We start from the raw sequence: 26152 nt of genomic DNA, 5'->3' as shown, positions 1-26152 counted from the left end.
AGGTAACAAATACTTCTTCTCAAGTATAAGTTATTCTCAGAAATCAAATAACTGTCAAATTCTCTTTATCCGATTTCCATGAAAGTGGTTAAGAATTTTATATTACCATCAGAAAGAGAGTTATTTAAAATATAATTTTTCACTTATATGGTTTTACCACATTCTATTATAAAATATCTTCAGAACTACCAAATACTTAACATACATTTACAAATTTTACCTGAAAATTATATTCTCAGAAATATGATCTCAAACCTTCAAACTTATATATCATCTTTACTTTCACTCTTTTTAATGGAATCAAAATGTATCACTTTTTGCCCTAAGAAAAATGTATAGCCTTTTTACATTTATATCTTATCTATTGTGCAATGTAAGCAGTTGCATTACAATTTACAAGTGAGAACAACAGTATAGGCGTATGCATTTTGAGTTCAACATGAGAAAATAAATTCAGAACACCTGAAGTGTCAACCTGTCTAGTGCTGGATTGTGAACGCAAATAAAGGTAGTCTTATAAAATTGAAATGGACAAATCATCACTTATACAAAGTACCAAAGCTCTTTCTGAACAAGCAACACATTCAATTCAACCCTCAAAATAAACCAAAAAGAAAAAAACACTGCTCACCTAGCACTTTTTAAGTGCATTTTTGGAAACTCTTCTATAACTGATTCTGAAATCAGAATTACATACAAGCTTCTGTAAGTAGCTTCTAGATTTCATAATTGATTGATGAAAGAGAAGCTGATCTAAACATGCTATAAGTTGTTCAAAACTCTAGCACGATTCTCGTACAACATTTAGTTACATCAGTAAGTTTCCACAAAAATGTATATTGTCGAATGAGTATGTAAAAATCTATGACTAACATGAGTTAACACCACATTCTTTTTCTTCTTTACAAAAATACACTGAAAGGAAGAAACCCGTGATAAGGTGGAAGAAAAACAAGTTCAGTAAATAACAATTCTCTATTTGAGAGCTGTATAAGACAGTTTGCTCTTCCCCTTTCTGTCAATCCAGTCCCTACTATATAAACTAACGTGGCCTGACCTTATTTGAGATCATGTAATGACAGAAGATTTTAAGTGAAGGCCTAATTTGAGGGAACTGAATGAATAGAGAAGCAAATTAAAGATACTAAATAGTGATTCTTACCCAACAGGTTTTGGGGACTTGCTATAACGAGAATATGGAGAACCATTTGGACAATTTGGACTTGATAAGATCCTTAAAGGTTGACCCTTCTTTGGTAAAGATACCAACTGTGTTCTGATACCGTTTTTATGATTCGGCATGGACATGGTTCGATCTACTCGCGCAGTCTGAAAGTGATAAGATGAGATGGCCATGTCCTTGAGGTTTGGCAAAGGCTTTAAAGTGTGAACCACTTCACTCATCAAAGGCCTAGCTTTTGGATCGCGGCTAAGGCATTGCGCAGCCAGCTGGGCGGCTTTCTGTGCCCCTTTAACTGAGAAGTGACCTTCAAGGCGGGGATCTATTATCTGGAAGAACATCCTCCTGTGCCCGAGTACAGGCCTTGCCCACTCCACTAGATTGTGTTCCCCATTTGGTCTTTTCTTATCAATAGACCGCCGACCAGTGAGCATTTCAAGTAGCACTACTCCGAAGCTGTAGACATCACTTTTTGATGACAGATGTCCTAACCAGAATTAGTAGTTTCAGGTTAATATCAAAAGTATAGTGCATAATCTATGGTAAATGAATATATCAATCACAATGGATATCCATAATCCAGTGATCATTAGGTAAAATGTGGTTGCCAGCTTGCCACTGATATGTCAGAGTATTTGCAAAGGATTTTAGTGGTAGATTTTCCATTTTTTATTCCACAGTGTAGTGCTTGATATTGATATAATAGCCATCCTTTGTTTCTCACATAAGGTTTTAAGTTTAATCTTTAATCTTAGCTATGACTACACATAGGTTTTTTTTTTTGAAAAGCGCTATTTTATACGTAGTGTTTAGTACCTAGCATTTTGATCAACATTTAATAGTTTAAACCGATGATTTAATTTATCCTCGAAGAGTAATGTGTAGATATGCAATGAGTAGATGGATGAAGAGTCAGAAGTGGAAGGAACTTGGGAGACCACTAAATATTCCATTCTAAACACTTCGTAGGGCTTAATGCGGTGTGATGTAGATGGGGAACCATAAATAGTTTGCCACTTTGTATCAAAAAAGTTTGTAGACTCTGGATTCATCAGGTATAGTAGTATTTATTTGGGTATCTACTTCACCAAATCTGAAAGGATATCTCAAACAAACTACAGATAAAGCATAGAAACAACAGGACCATACCAAATAACCAGATATGCACCTACAGTGTAGAGATGAGAATTTTGTGTATCTCATGTGAACCCAACATATTCAGAATTTATAATATTCCATACTTCTACAGGAATAATTTTAAATTCTTCTACATATGACAACTTGGTTCAGAGTGTAGTTAACATGAAACAATCTAATTGGAGAAAGAAAATAAAATGTAAGAAGCAATTGACAAACAATTAGCATTTGTTAGTTCAAATTTTCATATGTGACACAAAAGTATTACAACAGCCCAAAAACTTGCATAAAAGAAAGCATTTAGTTTAAAACTATAGATATATGCAAATTCCAGATACCATTACTGTCTCGGGTCTAAATTGCGTAATCAAGTATTGAAGTTTAGAAACATTAACACTTAAAAAGGTAAAAGGAGGGCTCAAAACTCACCTGTCATCACATACTCCGGAGCAGCATAACCATATGTTCCCATAACTCTTGTAGATACATGTGTCTTTTCCCCCTCAGGACCATCTTTGGCAAGTCCAAAATCAGAAAGCTTGGCATTGTATTCCTAAAAACATTTTTTCTTTTAGTTCGAGTTAGAGGATGAGTAAGAAATATTAAAATCTGCTTGCCAAGTTTATTTACATACCGCGTCTAAAAGAATATTAGATGTTTTGAAATCACGATATATTATGGGCCTCTGAGAATCTTCATGGAGAAAAGCAAGACCTTTTGCAGCACCGAGTGCAATTTTCATTCTGATTGACCAAGGAAGAGGCAGGGGCCCTGCACATCAAACATGGTTAACACCAGAAAAATAATTCATCCTTATACATGAAAGTTTATTACAGCATAGTGCCAAACAGAAAGAACAAATGCAAATAGAAATATGAATCGGTGAATGTCTCAACTCTCAAGACAAATATTGTGAAGACATGCAATAGAAAAAAAGGATAACCAGAGAAATAAAAAAGGTTAGTAGCATACTCCTAAAGAGGTGGTTCTCCAAACTGCCTCGAGGCATAAACTCGTAAACCAATAATCGCTGGTCATCTTCGATACAGAAACCAATCAATTTAACGAGATTAGGATGGAGAAGATCACCAAGATAGTTCAATTCAGCCTGGGAGGAAGTGAAGACAAATAGAGAGCATTAACAAAACAAGAATTGTAAATAATAAAAACATTTGAAAGGCAAAATGTTGGGAAGGATATGTTTCATACAAGCCACTCTTTATGACCCTGATGTCCATTGTGGTTGAGGATCTTGACTGCAACTGTAAGCCCGGTCCCCGGTTTCACAGGTGCAGTTCCATTCTCCTCAATCCAACCCTTGAAGACACAACCAAACCCTCCTTCACCAAGAAGACTCTCTGGTCTGAAATTCCTAGTTGCCACCTTAAGCCCATTGAATGTGAATTTCCTCAAACTAGAAGCCACCTTCAACTCCTCACTGAATAATTTTGGAGTGGAAGCAATGCTTTCCTCATTACTAGTTGTTGTAGAGGACTCTGGAGGAGCCTCTGTTTCCTCTGTATTTTTTTCAAATCCAGATTTGTTTTCCTCTGATTGAGTTATCACTGACTTGATACTGTTACCTAAAAATAGAAAATGATAACCACAATTAAATGCTAGCAAATAAATTAGTTAAACCTCTAACACCAACTTCCTTAAGACATTAATAATTCACATCACTCACAATTCATGCTCTTTCTTAAATAAATTTGCAATCTCAAACATAAAAAGGTTAGCATAGATCATATTAGAACAAAAAAGTAAAGCTAGACTTTATTTTTGGCACCCAAAATTGATATGAAGTAGAAGACAAATACATTCTATGGTGCTAAACAACTAAGGTATGGAAAAAAAGTTACCATTATGGGTACTAGTGCCACTTATGGAGCTATCAACTTTTGGTCTTGAAGGTATGCAGCTCCCAAAGAAACTGAATCTAAACCACCATCCTCTCTCCTTCTTTGCACCATCATCAACCTTCTTCTTGCTTCCCTTTGACTTGTCCACATCCAAACTCCCAGCTTGAATTGCATTATTATCCCCATACCCCATCTTCCAAAAACTCTCACAATCAAGTTTCCATCCCCAAAAGACTCAAACCCGACACAGAAAAACCAATTCCATCAAATAATTGAACAATCTGAAACCCAACACACACTGAACAAAAAAGAAGAATTTGAAGGATCAACACATGCAGAGTGAGTGGTGAAGGATGAAAATGGAAGCAACAGAGAGAATGAGAGAAACCCAGTTGTGAATGGAGTCCAAATTCCAAAGAGAAAGTGCGGTATTGGAGGAAGAGGAAGAGGAGAGAGGAAAGCGAGGGAGCGAGAAAGAGAGAGTGCTTGTGACAGAGGGAAAGGTTTTTCCACGACGGGCAGGTCGGGCAGGTTTGAAAATGTGAAAAGTAGGCGATAGGGCAGTTCGGGCAGGAGAGATAAAGGGACAACCATTTCTTTTTCTTTCTTTGGGAACAGTTTCTGCCACTTGGTTATTTGCAACTAACAACATTGTATATGACTTTTTTATCTTTTTCCTTCTAAATTATTCCACAGATAATGTTGATATTTCCATGTGGAAATCCAATCTATCAAGAAAAAACCTAGTCATTATATATATTAAAGTGACAATATGTATTGTTTACAAAATGAACATCCATAATTTGGTCAATGTAATTTAAGACTTGGAAGCACAAGCACCACCATTCATTCATCATAAGACACGTTGTTTTTTTTAAAGCAAAAGATATATATTATTAAATAAGATTTCATGAAAATAACTCTCTCATGGATATGACAAACCAATAAACTCAACCAAACAAAATCACCCTAAAGACCACACTTAGGACACGTGCCTCGTTAAAACCTTCCTGGGAAAAATTTTAGGGAACGAAAAAAAGTACAACATTCCCTAAATCTGTCTTTAAAACTTCCTAAGAAAAAACTTGTCCAATAAGACATAAGAACCCAAATCTGACCAAAATAATCCAAAAAAAAAAAAACAAGCAAAGCGAAAGAAAAACAACCCAAATCACAAAGAACTAGAGCCTCACAGGGACCCATACTTATTAGGGTGAGTATGCCTGAGATGTTACACACATCCTTCAATGACCTCCTCATCAGAACCATCCCAAACAAGCCCTAACTCTTTGCCAACGGTCCACATCTTCTGAGCGCGCTCATAAACACAATTCTGGGACTGAGAAGGAGACATACCCACAGAATCCACCCTATCAGACGCAATGTCAAACACACTTGATGCCTCTCCAACAACAGAGCCAACAACCTGAAACACAAGTTTTATTAACTTATTGATAATACACAAGTTTTATTTTTATAAAATATGAAAAAATACCAACAACATCTAATCCAACGCTTAAATAGCTGAGCTTCTTAACCTTTTAAGTCTAGGATTTGATCTCTAGATACGGCGTATGAAGAATAATTTATTGAGAGAGTTTTACTCACTTAACGTGTTCTTAAAAGTTTTAAGAAAGACATTTGTTAGGAAATACATATAAGGAAAAAACTGAATATTCTCATTAATTACGTTTAATCAGAATACAATGCGAGTTTATATAGAATAGAGGAAGCTTCTCAAGCAAGCCTCTGAAACTGAGCTAACTGCTTCTAACGAACAAACAGTGTAGTGTACAGAACAATTGCTTCTAACAAACTAACAGTGCACAGAACAATGGCTAAATCAAGTGTACGCACGCGATACAAACCCAACTAGAGATATTCTCTAATAATGGGGCTAAACTGGACCCTAAACATGCTTCCAAATATCAATAGATTGGTGATTACCAACTCTCCATTCTACCCCTTCCTCAAACACCCACCTTGTATTGAAAATAATCGTTCAAGCATAACTCGAACCCTTTTTGCTTCATACAAGGGTGTGGGGGATAGACCGCTTTAAAGATCTTGGCTCGGAGAGGATCCGAAGTCTTAAGAATCCTTTTTAGAACGACACAGCATCCTATTTGAGTCAAAATGCCTCAATTCAATGTTTCATACAAGCCTCACAAGATTAACCCTATGCCTATGTTAGAAGAAGGATCATCAATTATTGTCAAAGACTTGTTTCAGGATGCAGACATTGATCCCCATGTTTTTAGTAACGGGATGTTGACACTTGTATGAGTAAGTCATTATATTATACCTTACCTTCATAATAGTCTACCTTTCTTTTGGCTTAAGCTTTCTCATTCTTTTTCATTAATTTTTCCACAGCAAAAATCCAGCTTTGTATGGAGAACTTGCCAAAGGCCAGAGCCCACCGGTACTTAACTTTGTGACGAATTGTTTACACAATGGAACTTTGTTGAAATTTGAATTTGCACTGGAGACCTCTCAGAACCATGGTTTTGGCAAAAGTAGCAATAACCTGTTAATTTTTCCTAAACCATGATTTTGAGAACTTTGTAAAGCTAAGCATGCATTGATAGTATGTTTGGATTGGCGGTGGACACAATTAATTCAAAGCACGTCAATCCCAGAAGTTACTATGCTTTGTAGTTTCTCTTTAGAAGTGATTATGAAGCTTCCAACCGCATAATCTAACAAACTATTAGATTGGAGATTTTTTATTTCTTGAAGCCTAACTTTGTTTTGCTTGGTTTTCTTTGTAGTATATGGTGTTTGCCTGCTCAGGCTCAAGAGTCTGCCCATCTCATGTGCTGGACTTCCAGCCTGGAGAGGCCTTTGTGGTCAGAAATGTTGCTAACATGGTTCGACCATATGACCAGGTCTTTTTTCAGTACATACAAAAAAGTGCCTTTTTTGCCTTGTTTAGTTGTCTTAATCCAATTCACTAAAATGGTTACTTTCTTCATTTTATACAGGCAAAATTCAGTGGATCTGGGGCTGCCATTGAGTATGCAGTTCTTCATCTCAAGGTATATCAAAACTGCACACAATCTCAAGCATACTGTCAACATTGATGATTCTGGGATTTATCAAGAATTTTTAACCCAAATGATTTTCCTTCAGGTGTCCAACATTGCGGTCATTGGACACAGTGCTTGTGGTGGTATTAAGGGGCTTCTGTCTTTCCCATTTGATGGAACCACCTCTACGTAAGTCATTACTTTGCACAAAAATTACACTCCTCCAGCAATTTTTCACCCCTTGACATTATAATTGAAGCACAAATTCTTCAGTGTCTAGTAAAATGTATCAGGTCCTCTTTGACCAATTGGTTTAGAGTTCAGTCCTTACTGGCTCTCATTATTCTAATAAAAAATTGAATTTCAGCCAAAGTATAATTTCGCATTGGTCACGCTTCAAGTCCAATGAGTTATGGCGTATTAGAAACATAATATAGAATCATAAACAGCTTAAACTTTTAGAATAGTTGGTTCTGGTAGAGAGAACTAGACATTCTATATATATCCCGACATGATTCAGTAAGAAACTTTACTCTTTTATCTCTGATTTTCTGTGTGCAGTGATTTTATTGAGGACTGGGTCAGCATTGGTTTACCTGCAAAGGCCAAGGTGAAGGCAAAACATGGGGATGCACCTTTTGGAGAGCTCTGCACACATTGTGAGAAGGTATGAGGCAATAAAAGCCACGAGCTTGATTCATATCTTCTAATATCTTTCACTAATTTGTACATAATGTTCAACTGCAATATACATGATAATTTACTTACAAGTTAAGTTGGATTGTATTGTGCAGGAAACTGTGAATGTTTCCCTTGGAAACCTGCTAAGCTACCCATTTGTGATAGAAGGCCTTGTGAACAAAACTCTGGCACTGAAAGGAGGATACTATGACTTTGTTAAGGGATCTTTTGAGCTCTGGAGCCTCCAGTTTGACCTGGCTTCTTCTTTCTCCGTGTGAAAACCATTATCAATGACCTCATCTTGGTTCCCTAAGTATTCTCCTCTCTAAAATGTACTATGTGATTTCCCTCTTTACAAGCTATATTTCCTAATAAATGTAAATGGAGATTCTCCATCACTTTCCATATTGAAGTCGTTCCTTTTGTGCAAAGAAAATTAGGAGCACTGTGTAATAATAATGTATGGTCTTTCACCACTGCAATTTTCTTGTTTGTTAGGTAAAAGATGTGGCCACAATTCTGCATTGGAAGCTATAGGGTCATGCTTAGAGATCCTGTGTCTGCGATGAAGAGGCCTAGCTACCTTCATCTTATGATATTCATATATATCATCTATCTATATATATGAAACAATGAACTGGGTTCATGTATGTCTTCTTTTAATAAGAGTTGTAAATCCAATTGGGACGAAATTTTCATTATCTGGCGACACCGCAACTTCCTTCAAATATATTTCTGACTTATTTCAACAATTCTCAACGATTTCTTTTCTCACAAGATACAAAGCAAAAACACTTGAATGTGCTAAGTAATCAAACCAATAATAATGGTGGTATTTTACAGAATAATAATAGAGATGAATTTTCTATCATTTATAATTAGTAGAGGCGTGTTGTGTGGAGATATACCTCTTTAAGAAAGAATGTTTATCAAGCCTAAAGAAAAAACTTAATTATCAACCTCCTCATTGCAAGAGTTCTACTTCATTACAATTTAATGAGTGCATTTAACACTTTCCTTAGGTTTAATTCACATCCACTAATATTAAGGAAGCATATGTAGGGTACAATAAAAAAAAATCCAGATTCATTTTTTAGGCAAATTGGAATGAAATAGTAATGCCTTCCCCACAAACTAGGTGTTGATATAGTATTTCTAGATATGCTATGCTTTACAGCCATGAATTGAACAAGTAGAATAGGGACCCTATTTTTCTAGATGAATGAATTCAAATAGTTTAGAGGCTCTACTATAACTAATACGAAAATGGTAAGCATTTTTGCTTTGCTACCTGACATATATCACAAACACCAGTTTTGTATACAGGAATAGAAGAGTAAAACTGAGACAAAACTTGCATCCTAAGATAAATGCCCTAAGTGAAAGTGTTGAATGTACTTGAATAGTTTGTCTTGAAAATCGATGCGTCATGCAAATAGTATAGCCCTTCCTCAATTTGCTTACCCAAACCAATCATCCTTGACGACTTGAGATCCTCTGTATCGGACAAGAGCCACCATGAAAAATGAGTTAACAGATCAAGGAGCTGCATTGCTCTGATACTAAAATTAGACTGAAGCTGAATTTTGGCGACTCAAGCTCTTGGGGTTGGTCTGATCTTGCAATGTACACACCTGGCTCCACCATTCATTAGAAGCAGAGTAAAACAGCGAAAAACTGGCTACCTATGCACATCAGACATCAGTAACGTCAAACTTCTACATAAGCATACCTATCAATGGATAACAACACTACAATTCCAAACTACAGGTAATATTGTCATGAGCTGCAAAACTTGGCAATGCATCTAACATGCTCTTAAAATCAACACTCTCATCAGTTTTCATTGTGTTTATGACTTTAAGACCTATCAAGCCATGCCACCAACACTTGGCATGACCAGAAAGACTGTAGTTTAGACAATAAACAAGAGTTAGAAGTTCCCACAACATTTATATAGATTAAAAGCAAGCATAATTTCAACGTGTCTGGTATAGAACAAGAACATACCTAGGCAAGCTTTTCCTCTATCAGATAGGACAATCACAATGTGTAGGAATCTCAATGCTGGAAGCACAGTTTTAAATAAAAAAGAAACATGGGAGACAATGACATACGTCAGTGAATGCTCTTTCCTGCTCCTGCAGAAAAAAGAATGCAAGCTCAAAGAAAGTTTCAGGGCAGCAACTTAAAAGTAAGCTACTGTGTTCAATATATAGAGGATATATATATATATATATATATATATATATATATATTAAGTAAATATGCAAACGGAATGAACCAATCAATAGCTACTTAGTTACTTACTATAATAGGCGGGTGGATAAATAGAGAAAGCGATGCCAAAACAAAGATACATATGATCAGGGTGCATCAGAACATAGACTTCCAGTTGACTATATGGGTGGAGTCTCTTTTCTTCGTAGTGCAGTGCTTTAGTCTTTCTTTTGCTTGGGCCTTGCCTCTCATGTTACATGTACAAAGAGAAAATCTCTACCTTCTTATATTCATAATATATCTATATTTTAAAATCAAATTAGTAAATTTAGAGATTAGATTTAAATTTCAATCTGTTTTTTGTTTACTTGGCTATACACAGCAAACAAAAAAACATTTCACCGCAGAATTTCAAAGGCTTATTTCAATTTTGGCATAATTATTACTTTCAATTATACTCTGACTTCCCTTTTCTAGATTTTCTTTTTGAAAAATGATAACAGAAACAAAAAACCATTTCACCCAAAAAAAATAATGCAAACATAACCAGTTTCCATATGAATCGTCACCGCAGTGAGCATAGATTGAATAACATGATGTTTCTTATCATTCTCGCTTTTCTCTGAACTTCTATTAGGGCAAGTAGACGTGGTTAGTTACAACAAGTTTAGTAATCAAAAAGTTCATGGATGATCACGATCAGGTGCCAGTCCTGTAGTACATACATATTTACAGTTAGGTGATCCTTTATAGGGAAACAACCTAAGAATACACACAAAACAGCTGCATTCCCTGGCACAAGAAATGTGTATATACACGCTGAATGACTTGCATATCATGATTCATCTGGCTTTGGCTCCAGGATGACAGGGATCTTCTCCTTGTGGTCACCTCGCAAAACCTCCACAGTCACCTGAATATTAACATCTTAAGTATCAAACTAGGATAATTGATCAGCTTCAGATTGGGCAATGTAACTTAATATGTAGAGGAACTTCTATAACTACATATTTAAAAGAATTTTTTTACTGTACTGCTATAATACCTACAAATCTTCACGGATAGAATATTGGACGGTAAAGAACCAACAAGAAAGTAAGGCTAATGTTATAATCTGATGGAGGAATGATCACACAGGACAATGGGATTATGAATGAAATCATCAGAGAGGAAATTGGGGTAGCTCTCATTGTATAAAAGATGATAGCGGTCTTGTCTTTAGGTGGTTTGGTCATCAATGGATTGGATATGTAGGAGCACCTGTAAAGAAGGCAGACCAGATAAAGGATAATCTAACAACTAGAGCAAGAGGAAGACCAAGAAAAGTTGTAGGTTAAACAATTAAGAGAGATTTAGAATGAAATAGCCTGTCATTATTCATTGTAGGACATTGTGGCATAATGCTATCCATATAGTTGACCCCACCTAATGGGAAAAGAGGCTTTGGTTGTTGTTGTTGCTGATTATTGTGTCAACCATATCCTTAAACATAAAGATCAATCAAATTTGAACATGTTCCATTTTTTTAATGGGAAACCCCAGGATTTTAATAAGAATTTTTCAAATGGAAAAAGCTATACCTTATATTGAAATTAACAAATGAGACATTCCAAACAGACACAAGAGTACAGAGAAAATGGATCAGCACCATACCTTATCACCCACTTTACACTGGTCAAGAATTCTATACAAATCACTTCCACTAGTAACCTTCGTACCATTCACAGATGTTATGATGTCTCCTAAAATGAGTCTACCATATGAATCACGCTTTGTTGATTGCAAGCCCTACAAAATAGAAATTTGACCAGCTCCATCAGCCAAATCCCTAACCATTGGAAAATTGTAATAAAATAAATCAACCATTTCAATGAGTAACATAAAATAAGACACCATATAAATGAAGCTTACACATAAGAAAAATGAGTGTTGTATAGGTCCTTGGACCAGTATTTGAGGCAAGCTTGAGTGGGTTTGGTGGAAGTAAATAGGATGTTTTTATGGTAATATGTAATCCATGCTACTATTAGAGCTTTTGGCTTGACTCTAATAAGAATGAATTTCATCATTTACAGATATAAAGAATTAACTTACTGCTTTTCCGGCTGGACCATTGGCAGGAGCATCCAAGACGAGGACTCCACTTACCCCTAACTGCTCCACAGACTGATCTGGAGCAAACTTGATACCTAAAATAGGTCTTGTCACCTTCCCAAACTTCACCAACTGGTCAACAATGCCATTTACCTAGATATATAAAATAAAAAGCACGTGAGTTATTATAGAAAATATGAAAAAAGAAAGATGTGTTTCTATGGAAAGATGTCTTTGTGAAGGAAGAATTAGGCAAAGAAAGAGAAGAGTCAAAGCTCACAGTATCCAGTGGAATAGAAAATCCAACACCAGAGGATGCACCAGATGGGGAGTATATAGCTGTATTTATCCCAATGAGGTTTCCAGAACTATCTAGGAGTGGCCCTCCACTGTTACCAGGATTAATAGCTGCATCTGTCTGTATAACATCTTGAATTGGACGACCAGTAGCAGCGGAACTAATTTCTCACCGAAGTCCACTATTGAGAATTATGTATCAAAAAATACAATCAATACAAAAGGAAAATTGTAATAAAATAAATCAAACATTTCTCGCCCAAGTTTTTCAGCATAAGTATATTATGTGTTTAACATGCATGCGTTTAAAAAACAATATGTATTTACCATATGATTTGTCTTGCTTAAAGTTGAACTTTCAAAGAAAAAGAAGAGAAGATGTTGCAGGAACTATGACTCGTCTTTAATTCAGCAAAGGGATTAGAGGCGCACCATTTGAAGAACAATACGATTTTTCACAAGAGTTTCTATAATACGAAATGTCTTTTTGTCTAATTCTTGAACCCTACTCCCCCTCATTTATTTTATTTGTGAGTAATTGTATGCAGATTGAAACTTGAAGCAGTCACATTATTTATTTTAAGTACAATGGATGCAGTCTCATTTATCATTATTTTACTTAAATTTTGCATAAACATCAGACAGATGTTAATGAAAGTGATGAATGTCAATGTCTTCCAGTCGTCATCCCTAGTGCTGCTAATTAAAAAAATTGATATTCGGAACGCATTGAGAACAAGATGACTATCATTGCTATTTTTAGACACCTAAATAAAATGTTTTAGCATGTATAACCCACATGAGAAAAGGAAAAGGAATAGCAAAGTAGAAACTCTTTTCATAGTTGATGAGGAGGTGAAAAGTTACATTTAAATATTCACTTTAAGGTTTTCAATTCATACCTGATGACACCAGTTGTAAGAGTGTGGTCAAGTCCAAACTGCAATATAAGAATCAGATTGTCATATTCATGACGTAGTCAGTAATGCTGTATTCAATCATCAACAAGACAACAACAAATAGCATTCAAGTCAGGAATGATTAAACTAGAAACAAAATGCATAGAGTACAAGTCTAATGCAGAAGCAACCAACCTGAGATCAGAAGCACCCGGAATAACGTGATAATTGGTCACAATATTCCCTTCCTTGAGGAACCTCCAACACATCCAACGTAAACGCATCCTGCCTAAACACAAAAACCCACATTCAAAAACACAAAACAAAGCAAAAGGGTATCCTAAAACAGCAACAATGAACACTAAAAAGGTTACTTGACAGCAAGGTTGGTGATGTAGACAACAGTGGCGAGTTCATCGGACTGCAACTTCCTCGGCGGCGTGACGACGAAGGCGTAGGCGGAATCAGCGTTGGTGAAGGAGAGGGCGATGGAAGTGCAGAGAATGAGAATGGAATTGAAGCAGGTTTTGGGAGTGGAAGATCGAAGGAGTGAGAGAGAGTTGGGTGTGAAATGGGGTGAATAATGTGAATGGTAATGTAAACGTTGTTTGTGGTGCTTGTAGTGTTGGATCATGTTTTGTTTTGTTTGACTCATTCAGCTATGTGTCTTTGTGTGTGATGGAGCTTTAGTTAAAATAATAATAATAATAATAATAAATAATATTTTATATACCTCCACCCGCGAATCCTCCTAACATAATAAATACTTAATATCCCAAACGAGAGAAGCATAAATATGTCTCGAAGCAGAATTCACCAAGGTAATTGCATTTAGGGAGTCAAATTTGTCTCCATTATTGCAAATAACACAAGCAGCAGAGGTCGCCAATCCCCTCCTTTGACGACAAGCATTTGTGGGAAGAGCTCATGTACAACTAACTGGATATTAGATAGCAAAACATCTCTTAACAACTATTACCGAGAGAAGGTTCTGGAACAGAGGTAGCTACTTCAAGAGGATGATGAAGTAGGTGAAAGGCCAGCAGCAAGCTATCCAAGAAATTAGGCTATGATCTAAGCAACACGTTGAATCAAAGGGAAACAAGGAGAATAGCATAGCAAGGCCCAGCCCAATATACTCTCCCGTACAAAAAAAGTTTACCATGAATAGTGAATTCAAATCCTTTAATTGTAGGATAGAAGATACACAAATGGAAATTAAAATGGAACCCAAACTCAAGTTAATGACAAATTGAAATTATTGATGTGTCAGGTGCTTACTTTGGTAAAGAAGAAACAAATCGAATCTTTTTTTTTTTTGGTCTTTTCGATCTAATTTAGTAAGTGGAAAACTAATTTATCAAATTTAATTATATGAATTTTTTTTGTTTACATTGCATCTTCACTTTTATTCGTATAAGATTAATTATCTCTTAAGTATCTCGAGATTCTAGTCATATGTGAGAAAGAAGAGAAGTGGGTCATGGGTGAGATGAGATGTTACATGAGGGCTGGCGAGTGGCGGCCGACAGCGGACAAAGGAAGGAGGAGAAAATGGGTTTGCTCCAGAAACGGGTAAATAGCCAAGTTGGTCCCTAAATGTGTCAGCCGCCTTCAAGTTAGTCCCTAAACTTCTAAAATGCATCCCGCGGTCCCTAGATGTAGCAAAAGACATTCAAGTTAGTCCCTAACGTTAAATAATGTTGACGGACGTTAACGAATTTTTTTTGTTTTATTTTTTTTTCCCAGCTGGAATGCTTATGTGGAATTGGAATGTTAGGACGTCAAATTAGTCCCTGAATATGGCAAACTAGTCCCCAATGTAAAATTCACCATTTTTACAAAAGTCCCCAAATTAATCCTGGTTGTTTTTAACACTAATCCATTTTCATTCTTCATAACCTTCATCTTTATCTTCATCTTCATCTTCAAATTCAAACCCCAGAACCTTCAAACTTGAACCTCATACCCTTCAACTCACAAAACTCAGAAACTTCATCTTAAAACTCAAAACCTTCAAACTTTCGAACCTACAAAACTCAAAACCTTCATATTCCTCCTTCCTCTTCTTGTCTTCTTCGTTGATAAAAATCAAACCTTTGTTCCCTCTTGTGTTAGAGAAAGGTTTGATTCCCAAAAAATCCACAATTTCATTTTCAAAGATGAATATATTGCATACCAAATCTGGATATCCATTAGATAAATCAAAACAGCAGGAATCCATAGTAACCCAACATAAACCGTGTTTCCATTTTTAATAAACGCATGCCATTGATATTCAACATCCTTAAGCTCCAACACTACCCTTGATGAAGCAATTATCGGTTGAATCTGTAAAAAGTAACTGAAGGAAAAAAAAATTATCTTCCTATTCCAGAAAGAATTGAACCCAGAACCCAAAAAAATTGAATCCAAAACCCATGTTCCCCTCCGATTTCTGACTCATAACCCATACAATTCAAATTGAACCCAGAAGGCCAGAACCTAGAAAAATTGAACCCATAACCCATTTCCCCCAACAACAACTTCATCCAGATCTGCAAGCAATGGTTTATGGGGGGTTTTAGATCTGATGTTGATGTTGAATACGATGGTGGTGCAATCTGGATGAGCGGCTCCTCTTCTAGCGGTGGTGGTGCGATCTGGATGAGCGACTCCTCCTTCAATGATTCCTCTTCTGCCGGTGGTGGGGGTTCTTCATGGGTTGGATTTGATTTGGGGAGTGAGGATTTCACATGGGGTTGCTACTGGTTCTTTTCGGTTTTGTGGGTTTTGGGTTGTGACTTTGCTGAAGCAGCAACCCATTTGAATTTGGAAGCAGAATGGGAGGAGGTTCTGGTGTGGTGATGAAGATGAAGATGGTGAGATGATGAAGATTAATTTAGGGTTAGAATTTTTTTATTTACTGAAGTAATTTTCTTATTTGTTTAACTATTTTATTTTATTAATTTTTTGAGTTCAAATGCCACATAAGCTTCAGCTTTCACAAAAAAAAAATCCATGTCAGATTCCGTTAACGTCCGTCACATTATTTAACGTCAGGGACTAACTTGAATGTCTTTTGCCACATCTAGGGACCGCGGGATGCATTTTAGAAGTTTAGGGACTAACTTGATGGTGGCTGATACATTTAGGGGACCAACTTGGCTATTTACCCCTCCAGAAACCGTGTGTTGTGGCCTGTGTGTGTGCGGATGAAGATAGGTGGGTCATAGGTGAGAAAGAAGAGAAGTGGGTCATGGGTGAGATGGGATTTTGGGATGGGATGGGCCAGGCTTATAGTTAACAAAAAAAGAGAAGTGGGTCATTTTTTTTTCTCTACGGCCTTTTCTTCTCTTTGATGTAATCTTAATAATATATAAGTGCCCGTTTGGTGCGACGTATAGTATAAGACCTGATAGTATAAGGCCTGATAGTATTAGGCCTGATAGTATAAGCCCTGATAACTTTCTTATACTATCCAGCGTTTGGACATACACTGTATAATTTACCATATCGTTTAAATTAATGCAATTTTATGTTTAATGAAGTATTGAATAATGATATAAAATAAAAATCAAATATGGAGGTGATTATAACGGTGGTGGCGGTGGTGATGGAAGTAGTGGTAGGTTGGTGGTGGTGGTGGCAATGGTGGTAGGTTGGTGTTGGTGGCGGTGGTGGTGATAGTGGAGATAGGTTGGTGGTGGTGGTGGCAGCGATGGTGGTTGTGGGGGTGGTGATGATAGGGTGGTGGTGGTGGTGGTAAGGCGGTGGCGGCTACAGTGGAGGGTGGAGGCAATGGTGGTGGTGGTGGTTGTGGTGGCGGTAGGGGGGCGGCGGTGGTGGTGGCGGTAACATCGGTGGTGGCGGTGGTGGCAGCGATGGTGGTTGTGGTGTTGGCGACGATAGGGTGTGGTGGTGGTAGTAAGGCGGTGGCGGCTTAGTAGGGTGGTGGTGACGGTGGAGGGTGGAGGCAATGGTGGTGGTGGTGGTGGTGGCGATAGGGTGGTGGTTGTGGTGTCGGTGGTGGCGGCGATTATGGTGGTGGTGGCGATAGGGTTGTGGTGGCGGCGATTATGGTGGTGGTGGCGGTAGGGCGGCGGCGGCGGCGGTGGCAACACCAGTGGTGACGGTAGGGCGGTGGTGGCGGCGGCGGCGGTGATCGGATGGTGGTGGTGGTGGTGGTGGTGCCAATGGTGGTGTAAGTTGGCAGCAATAGAGGGTGGTGGTGATGGTGACTTATACGTCACAACCTTATCATGCCTTATCCATCACTCACATGATGGATTAAATAATACGTCATTTTAACGTATAAGGGGACTTTGATGGATAAGCTTATACAATACAATGTCATCACCAAACAATGGATAAACTCATAATGTATTGTATAAGCTTATACTATCATGCCTAATACGGCGTGCCAAACGAGCCCTAAGACTCATTCACCAAAGTGGATCATATTGCAAACCTAAATGCCACATGTTTTTCTCCTATTGGTTGTTACAATGATTTTCCAAATGTAAGTTATTGGTTGGTCCATATTGATGAATTTTCATTGGTCAATATTAATGACTCAATAAATAATAAAAAATGCCACATATTTTTTACCTATTGGTTCTCACATTGAATTTCCACATGTTTGATTGTTATTGGTCCATATTGTTGACTCAATAAATTAGGAAATGAAAACAATAAATCATGGAAATGACACCTAAAAATTAGTCACCTCAAATTAAGGAAATAAAGAAGACTGCCTCTCATATTTCTAATTCTGACTCCGATGGCTTATCAATTGCTTTAAGGAAAAGGAAAAAAAATCCTGTGCAAAGTGCCCTGTTTCTCAATTTGTCTCTTGACATCTTTGCAACACCAAAATTTCATTTCAGCCGTTGACTTGACCAAAATCTCAACATTAGTACAAGAGGCATTAGAAGATAAGAATTGGGTTCAAGCCATGAATGAGGAAATAAAATCACAAGAAAAGAATGGAAGATGGGAGATCGTTGAAAGCCCAGGAGACAAAAGACTGGTAGGGTACAGATAAATACACAATGTCAAGTATAGATCGTACTGTATTCTTGATCTTTACAAAGCATGATTAGTTGGATACGTCCATATGTATGGTGTTACAAAGCATGATTAGGTATTGATCAGGTGTTGTATATTATTCTGATTATAGTAATAAGGATAAATGTAAATCCTTGTATTAATGACTCTTTAGTATATATATTATACTCCACTATCCAATTGACACACACAGATTCCGTCATGTCTCTCATTTCTTCTCTCTCAACATGGTATCTAGATCCTTGTATTAATGGTGTGAATCAGACGTTATATAATGATGTGAATCAGAGATTATTTTCTTTAATGCCAGTGTTCAAGGTACTCCATTTCAGCCACCAGCATGAACATAAAAACATAATATTGGCAACAATTATGTGAATTTAATTACCTTCCAAGGCCAAATATCCTTGCTAATGTTCCCAAACAATGTACAAATGACCTTGATGATAAATAGTAGTTAACTGCAGTAGTTTCATTTCATTCATCCACAACATATGGCACCCAAAAGAGCAGGTGTATTCTATGACAGGCACTTCTATTTATCAAAATATTGAACCATAAGTGCTAAATTTGATTAAATTTGAAAATTATCAGCAAATAAATAAATAATAGACCTTTATCTCTTCAGCCATAATCTCGCTGTTAGTATTCTGCACACCTCTCTTTACAGCAATCTTGACAATCTCACATCTTTCCCAAAGCTTAATAATTGCAGCAGCCAATCCTTGAAGTTTCCTGTTTCTACCTGTAAAACAAAAGAACAAAAAAAGCCATTGAACTAAATTTTGGTCACAATGACAGATAAGAAAAAGCAAGACAAACTCACCTAATGCGAAATGGGATGGTATAGGTCTGCTAAGTCTCCTCAAAGTTGTCATTTCATCATCCGTCAGTTTAGGCTTCACACCATATGGAAGTAGGCGAAAAGGCTGCCTATATCCAGGAACAACAGCAGGTAGAAGATCAGCATCGACAGGCAGAGGTTCATACCCCCACCAATCAGTAAATCGTGGCCCAAGCCCCACTAATAAGCTGTCTGCATCTTCTGCAAGCTCTGCCTCACCTGGCAGTTGAAATCGTACTTTATTTGGAGTACCAACACCTTGTATCAAAGCTGGTTTTGATGTTTTGGAGTTTGAACTATGGCCAGCATATATTTCTGAGTTTGTTTCAGATGAGTGCCTCTCTCTTTCATCACAATTTTCATCATTGCGATCCATATGTTGCTCAGCATCACCAATGTGCTCATCTCTCGAAACCGTATCTGAGAGGAAGTAAGGATACTTATAATCAGTCCCTCTGTACAATATTATCTTACTTCCCGATCTCCAAACAACAAGTCCTCCAGTTTTTCTCTGACAATCAGTGTTATAAGCTATAGTCAGAAAATTATACGTAGGGCACCCTAATCATATTGCAGGAAAGAATAGGTCAAAATGCATATAACCCCTTCCAACTATTGGTTGATAGAAGAAATCCTCCCGTGGTTGAAAACTTAGGCGGTACTTGATATATTTTATGTTTTGTCTTCAGTTAATACACTTTCACTAATAGTTATAAAAACAGGTAAACCAACAAAATCTTGTTTTTGCCGTTTCTTTCACATGTTGCGTTTGTTAAAGAAGAAAACGGCAAGACATAGGGGCGAGACAAAGAGTCAGCCGAAAGAGAGCTCATCACCTTTTTTGTTATGTGTGTGTGTGTGTGAGAGAGAGAGAGAGATGCCATTTCATACAAAGGTAATCTTCATCTCTTTCATTCTCTACCCAACCAAACAAAAGGAGAGAACAAACAGCTCATTCTTTCTCTTCTCTATTTCTATTATAGCGAACAACCTATAAATCTCTTCGCTTCTCACCGCTTTCTCTCTTCTCACATTCTCTCTTCTCGCTTTCTCTCCTAAACCGAACAAAGCAATAATATCTTGGAAACAAGAAAGCATGTAAAAATAAGGAGACTTTTTTATAATTTATATATGGAAATAGATAAAAAAAAATTAAACAATATAGTTTATCTTGGAAACAAATGCCACCTTAACAACTAGACCCCCTCATCTTGCAAAGCCATACAAAGTAGTGTCAATCTAATCCCTTGATCATGGACAGAAAACTCGTTCATAAAGAATCAGCATGCAAATTTAGTAACTTCCGAGTTTAGAGTGAGCCGCACAGTTTTGTCCTACATAGGATTTTCTACAACTACTCACAGTTTTGAAGGACATCTCAAGGATTTTAATTAGCACAAAATATTAAAAAAATATAAAGAGAAACGCTTTCATAATATATGTCCACTTACAAAGCCTAAACATAACAAGAGACATGGATACAACACAATGCAATCATGAGTATAATGCAAAACATAAAAAATATAATAAAACACAAAAGTAAAATAAAAGCACTGCAGCTGCAGATGAGACCATCAATATTTTTAAAGCTAACTTCAGTCATGATAGATATAATACATTGTTATCCTATACCTCATTATTGTGATACTTTGATCAATACATTGATATAAAGTTCAAAAACCGGACGCAAGACACAAAATTACAACATACAACCAGAAGGATCCAAGCATACATGAACATGAAGTCTCCTACATTAATCAATACAAAGACTATTATTTGGAATTGAGGTGTCTAAGCTTTCTTGTTGTGCACTAAAGTCGGTTCCAATTCTCACAGTAACAAGTAACAACCCAATTTCATTGATTAGTATCTATCCAATCCAAATAGCAAATAAATAAATAAAAATAAAATTCTCATTCTTTTGTTGTGTTACCTCCAACAAGTCATGAGTCCTTTTCATGTTAATCCTGCAAATATCATCACAAACAATCCTCACCACCGCTCGTGAATCCCGTTAACGATCCCTTCGGTGATCCCCGCCTTCCCAACCTTCATCTGAAACCCTAGCGTCGTCAACCTCATTATCTCAGCTCCGCTAGCGTCGGCACTTTCCCCTCTTTCTTCTTCTCTCCTTCCGCTGCTTCTCCAACTCATTCGCGCGATTCCCGTGCCCGGAAGCGGAGGAGGGAGTAGAGGTGGAGGTGGAGGTGGAGGCGGGTGGTTGGTCGGTGAAGCCGTTGGAGAGTTCGGGTTTGGGTGTCGGAGGCGGAGCTCCGGATGATGAAATTGGTGGGTCGGGTTTTGGATTTGGGGAATTGAACAGGGAACAAGAGCAGTGATGAAGCAACATTGAGAGACTGAGTTGTTAGATGGATAGCGAGACGAGACACAGAACAATGCAGTGTGTGCAAATGAAATTTCAACGGATATGTTGTTGCTAAAGATAAAATTTGGTGTTAGTATTATGTGTTGAGGTTTTATCTTTTGTGCGTTATGTCTGATGCTAAATATATATACTTACGTTTTTTATTTGACTTTGTTTTGCCTATTAGTATGCTCTTCTTTATTTTACTGTTTCCAATTCCTCCTTTACTATAAAAATACATTCATAAATAATGATAAATAAAATACATTCCTCTTTTGAGTCTTTCTTAGCTGTTTGGTTTTCCACTCACTTTTTGAAAATAAAATTTTACATAATGATATATAAGTTACCAAAATTATCAGTTACAGATTTACATAGACACACATAATTAGTTTTAATTTATAGAATAATTAATTAAATTATAATTGATAATAAGTTTTTAATCCTTAAAATTTGATGGTGGTGGTTTTAATATTAAATATGATATCAAAGGAAAAAATAACCTTCTCACCATCCCTTCCCCTTGAAATTCTATTTGATAGTTTCAATCCTCCCATTAAGATATATAAAAAATGTTTATTATTATATGGTTCATATGAGTTAGGAAATTCCAAAAGGCACAAATAATTAGTTTAGGTTTATTAAATTATTAGTTAAATAATAACTAATAAAAGTTAAAGGGGTGGTTTTAGCACTAAATATGATCACTCCAAAAGATAAATTTTCCACTAATCATTTTCCTGCAACTGTTTAAATTAATAACACTGCTCATTCGAGGGAGTGAGGTTTTTAACAGTGTTCAAAACATAAGGGAGATCGGAGCTCTAATTTGAGAATAATGATGTTGCAACTTCCTAATATACCACTTATTTCTCTTATTAATTTTGGCTCTTCAATTTTTCAATGATCATTAAAAAGTGAAAAATTCCATATCTTATAAGACTTTGAGTAAAGTGACATAAATATTTCACATATCAAAATAAACTCTTAATATTTCAACGGCACTTTAACTATTCACTGAGAAGATTAAAAAAACTCTTTGATATAGTGATTTTTTTTTTCAATCCCTAACTTTTGTGAATAAAAAAGACTCTTTGGACAATCTCTACCGCATAGTTTACTAACTGTGGAACACAAGTTTAGTCTCTTAGCTATCGGCTGTAAGAATACTTTGATTATAAAAAGGGACAATTTTTAAAACAACCGGTCCCTAATAATGTTGGGGCCGGTCATAGTAGTCCCTTGAACTAAGAAATGGTTCAAAAAAACCTTAAAAGTGTTGACGTCGGTCATAGTAGTCCCTATCTATGTTTGGCCGTTAACACATTGTGCATGTTAAAGTTGATGACGTTTAATAGCCACCATTCCCAATAAGGCGTTGTAGAAGCATGCTCTTATATTTTGCCTCATATTATCTACAATTACAATGAATGCTGTTTCCTCTGCTATATTGTGGTTGTAGTCTTGCAGACAATTAGACATGCTTTTCAACATTTCATTCCAACATACTGTCAATTATTTAAGTATATCACGCCATAGGTACATTTCATCACAATTCGATACAAAGAAGCCGAGCTTTTATATGGGGGCACATAATCAGAATGATCAATTCAAATCTGTCTCCATCTTTACATAAAATGGGATGTAATAGTGCATTTTTTTACAAATACTAGCACACCACAGGAGTATGAATTAGAAGAGCAAGCCCGAAATGAAGCTTCTCCAGTTTGAACTCTGGTTTGAGCTAGCTCCTCTTCCACGAGTAAGGGCATGATACCTACAAACAGAAGACACTCCTCCAACTATCAACAGAGTAATTAGCTAGAAGATAGAGGAAGATAAGAAACATGCAGTGTACAAATGAAATTGCAACGGATATTTTGTTGCTAAAGATAAAATTTAGTATTAGTGTTACGAATAAAATACCATTTTTAATTTTGATAGAAAATTAAAATCAATATGGTTGAGATCGTTGAGCAAGGCAAGAAGTCTCCTTGATGGGGAAAGAACCCACCCTACTACCAAGGTAGAGTTACTTTCGATTAAAATATTAATGAGCATGAATTGATGGCAGAACAGTAAGACTAGTTACAATGGTGTTGAAATGGGGGAGTTGATTGTTGAAAGTGGGTTGTAGTGGTGTTTAATTGTAGTGTTGAAAGTTGAAATGGAGAGAGAAGTGTTGAATAATTTCAACACTTGTTTAAACTGGTTCCGGAGCCACGTGGCACGCCCTGGTTGGTGACCGTCAGGCGCGTGCCACACACGCGCCGACAAGGCGCGTAACGCTGCAGGCTTGGCAGCGTGGGGTCCGAGTGCAGGCGGTAGTGGGACGCGTGGCACGCGTCGGTTGGGCACCGACAGGCGCGTGCCACGCACGCGTCAGAGGAGAGAGAGAGTGCAACGGCTAGGACGCGTGTCAGCGTCTGATTGGTCCGGGCGATTTTCATTTATCCTAATCTTTCCAACTCAATTATTTCATAAAAAAAAATTAAAAAAATTACCAAAATTCATGATTTTTTTTTCTCTATAAATAGAGACTTGGTTCGTTTGATTTGGACACAGAAAAAAAAAACCAAGTTTTCCATCATCTTATTCATCTTATTTATCTTTCTATTATCATCTTTGCTTTGAAATGGATCCCAACAATAGCCATCTCAACACCCAGAATTCTTCCAACCAAAATCCCAACTATTATCAACATCCAAATCAGTTTTCCAACCACCAAAATCCCAACAATTATCAACATCCAAATCAAAATCCCAACTACTACCCAAATCCCAACAGTTATCAACATCCAAGTCAATTTTCCCACTACCAAAATCCGAACAATTATCAAGATCCAAATCATCCAACCACCAAAATCCCAACCATTTTCAAGATCCAAATCAATTGTGTGTTGTGTGTTTAGTTTGCTGTCTTGCATTTTAATTACGTTATTTGTGTGTTAAGTTAAGAAAATTAAATAAATTATTGTGTGCTTAGTTTGTTGTCTTGCATTTTAATTTGCGTTAAAAAAATATTACGTTAATTTAATTTAATTTAAAATAACAAAAAAACATTAAATTAAATTAAATCGATAATCGTTTATTTAATTTAATTTTTATCGAAAATTTTAAATTTATGAAATCATAAAAAGAAAAATATAAAATTAAATCAAAATATAAAATAAAAAAAGTGGTGGGGTAGGGGGTAGGGTGTTGAATGAAAAACCATTGGAGTGGGTAAAAGTTGAATGAAGTGTTGAACTGGAGAGAGAAGATGATGTGGAGTGTTGGGAAGAAAAAAAGTGGAGTGTTGAGGGTGTTGAATGTTGAAACCATTGTAGATAGCCTAAGGCGTGCATGATTGTCTATACTTTTACTGCAAATGCCCAATGTTTTTGAAGAAGTAACCCAATATGACATTATTATGGTTATGAATAACACCTCCAATACCACTAGGCCTCGGATTACCAGAGGAAGCGTCGTCTACACTAAACTTCAACAACCCAGATGGAAGGGGGACCACAAAACCACTATTGACGGTTTAATTGATTGACACACAATTATATTGCTGAAGTTGGAGTGGAAATAGGAGGAATCATAGGGGCAGTCCTTCCAGACTATCTTGGTCCACCATGAAACATTCACAAGATGCGAGTCCCACACCTCAAAAGCCTTGAAAACTCTATTTTTGAACAACTTTTCATTTCTGCTCATCCAGAGAGACCAAACTAAGGCATAGAGAGATGGGTTCCATAGCAAGGGATCGGAAATAGCAGCAAGATGGTTCCATTCATTAGCCAATGCTTTAAGAGAACCCGAGATAACCACAACAAGCCTTCTATATTCTTAATGGCACTCCACAATTGCCACACAACGTAGCAATGAAGAAAAATATGATTGCTAGAAAGAAACCTTCATCTTAAATTATACCATTGATCTTCTGAAGTCCAAAATAATAAAAAAATAATTTTTTTATAATTTGAAAGATAAATCATTACTAATAAATGTGCATTATATTTTTATTTTAAACTTGGTAATCACTTCTCAAATTTTACCATAAATTTACCATAGTTTGATCATATGTAATTCGAAATGAATTAATATGATTACAATATTTTTTTACAACAGAAAGATAAATTACACCCTCCAATTATTGATCCCTGGACCTCCTCCTCTCAACACACATGTCCCCAACGCTTACCACTTAAGCTATCCTTCGGGGACTTTAATTATGATATATAATATTGAAAACTTAATTGTTTTATAATTTCAAACAATATCATTAAATTTTGAAAACTATAAAATTAAACAACCAAATTGTCCACCCATCATAAAATTGACTGCGTGATGATAAAAATGTGAGTAAAGTATTTTGTTTCAATAATGTTATTAGGTTAGATTAGGTTTATTTTTAAAATACAAACAAAATTATTCGCTAACAATTTATCTATCTATCTTATATATTAAAAGAAGATTTTCTACCAGAATATCAAATTTTTTTAGAAAGG

General features: G+C 36.4%; 3 protein-coding genes and 1 pseudogene across 3 annotated transcripts; 1 reads left to right on the top strand and 3 right to left on the bottom strand.

Annotated features, from left to right (window-relative positions):
• Window positions 1–490: 490 nt before the first annotated feature.
• LOC130739336 (serine/threonine-protein kinase PBL36-like) lies at window positions 491–4689 on the bottom strand. The gene is made up of 6 exons (XM_057591609.1): window positions 4177–4689; window positions 3527–3900; window positions 3290–3425; window positions 2952–3088; window positions 2747–2870; window positions 491–1667 (listed from the first exon to the last, which is right to left on the bottom strand). The coding sequence occupies exons 1-6, from the start codon at window positions 4367–4369 to the stop codon at window positions 1159–1161; spliced, it is 1473 nt and encodes a 490-aa protein (XP_057447592.1). The 5' UTR covers window positions 4370–4689; the 3' UTR covers window positions 491–1158.
• Window positions 4690–6545: 1856 nt separating this feature from the next.
• Window positions 6546–8593, top strand: LOC130739337 (carbonic anhydrase, chloroplastic-like). The gene is made up of 7 exons (XM_057591610.1): window positions 6546–6601; window positions 6951–7067; window positions 7164–7217; window positions 7312–7397; window positions 7770–7875; window positions 8003–8221; window positions 8388–8593. Exons 2-6 carry the CDS (start codon window positions 6954–6956, stop codon window positions 8165–8167), a joined length of 525 nt encoding a protein of 174 aa, XP_057447593.1. The 5' UTR covers window positions 6546–6601; window positions 6951–6953; the 3' UTR covers window positions 8168–8221; window positions 8388–8593.
• A 398-nt stretch (window positions 8594–8991) lies between these two features.
• LOC130739335 (protease Do-like 1, chloroplastic) lies at window positions 8992–14481 on the bottom strand (annotated as a pseudogene).
• A 4327-nt stretch (window positions 14482–18808) lies between these two features.
• On the bottom strand, window positions 18809–21776 carry LOC130739334 (CRM-domain containing factor CFM2, chloroplastic-like). The gene is made up of 3 exons (XM_057591608.1): window positions 21226–21776; window positions 19275–19803; window positions 18809–19193 (listed from the first exon to the last, which is right to left on the bottom strand). Exons 1-3 carry the CDS (start codon window positions 21250–21252, stop codon window positions 19039–19041), a joined length of 711 nt encoding a protein of 236 aa, XP_057447591.1. The 5' UTR covers window positions 21253–21776; the 3' UTR covers window positions 18809–19038.
• Between the last annotated feature and the right edge of the window lie 4376 nt (window positions 21777–26152).

The sequence above is a fragment of the Lotus japonicus genome, chromosome 2 (assembly GCF_012489685.1).
Source record: "Lotus japonicus ecotype B-129 chromosome 2, LjGifu_v1.2".
NCBI lineage: Eukaryota > Viridiplantae > Streptophyta > Magnoliopsida > Fabales > Fabaceae > Lotus > Lotus japonicus.
The sequence above is the reverse complement of the archived record's forward strand: the minus strand, read 5'-3'. Positions and strand labels throughout refer to the sequence as shown.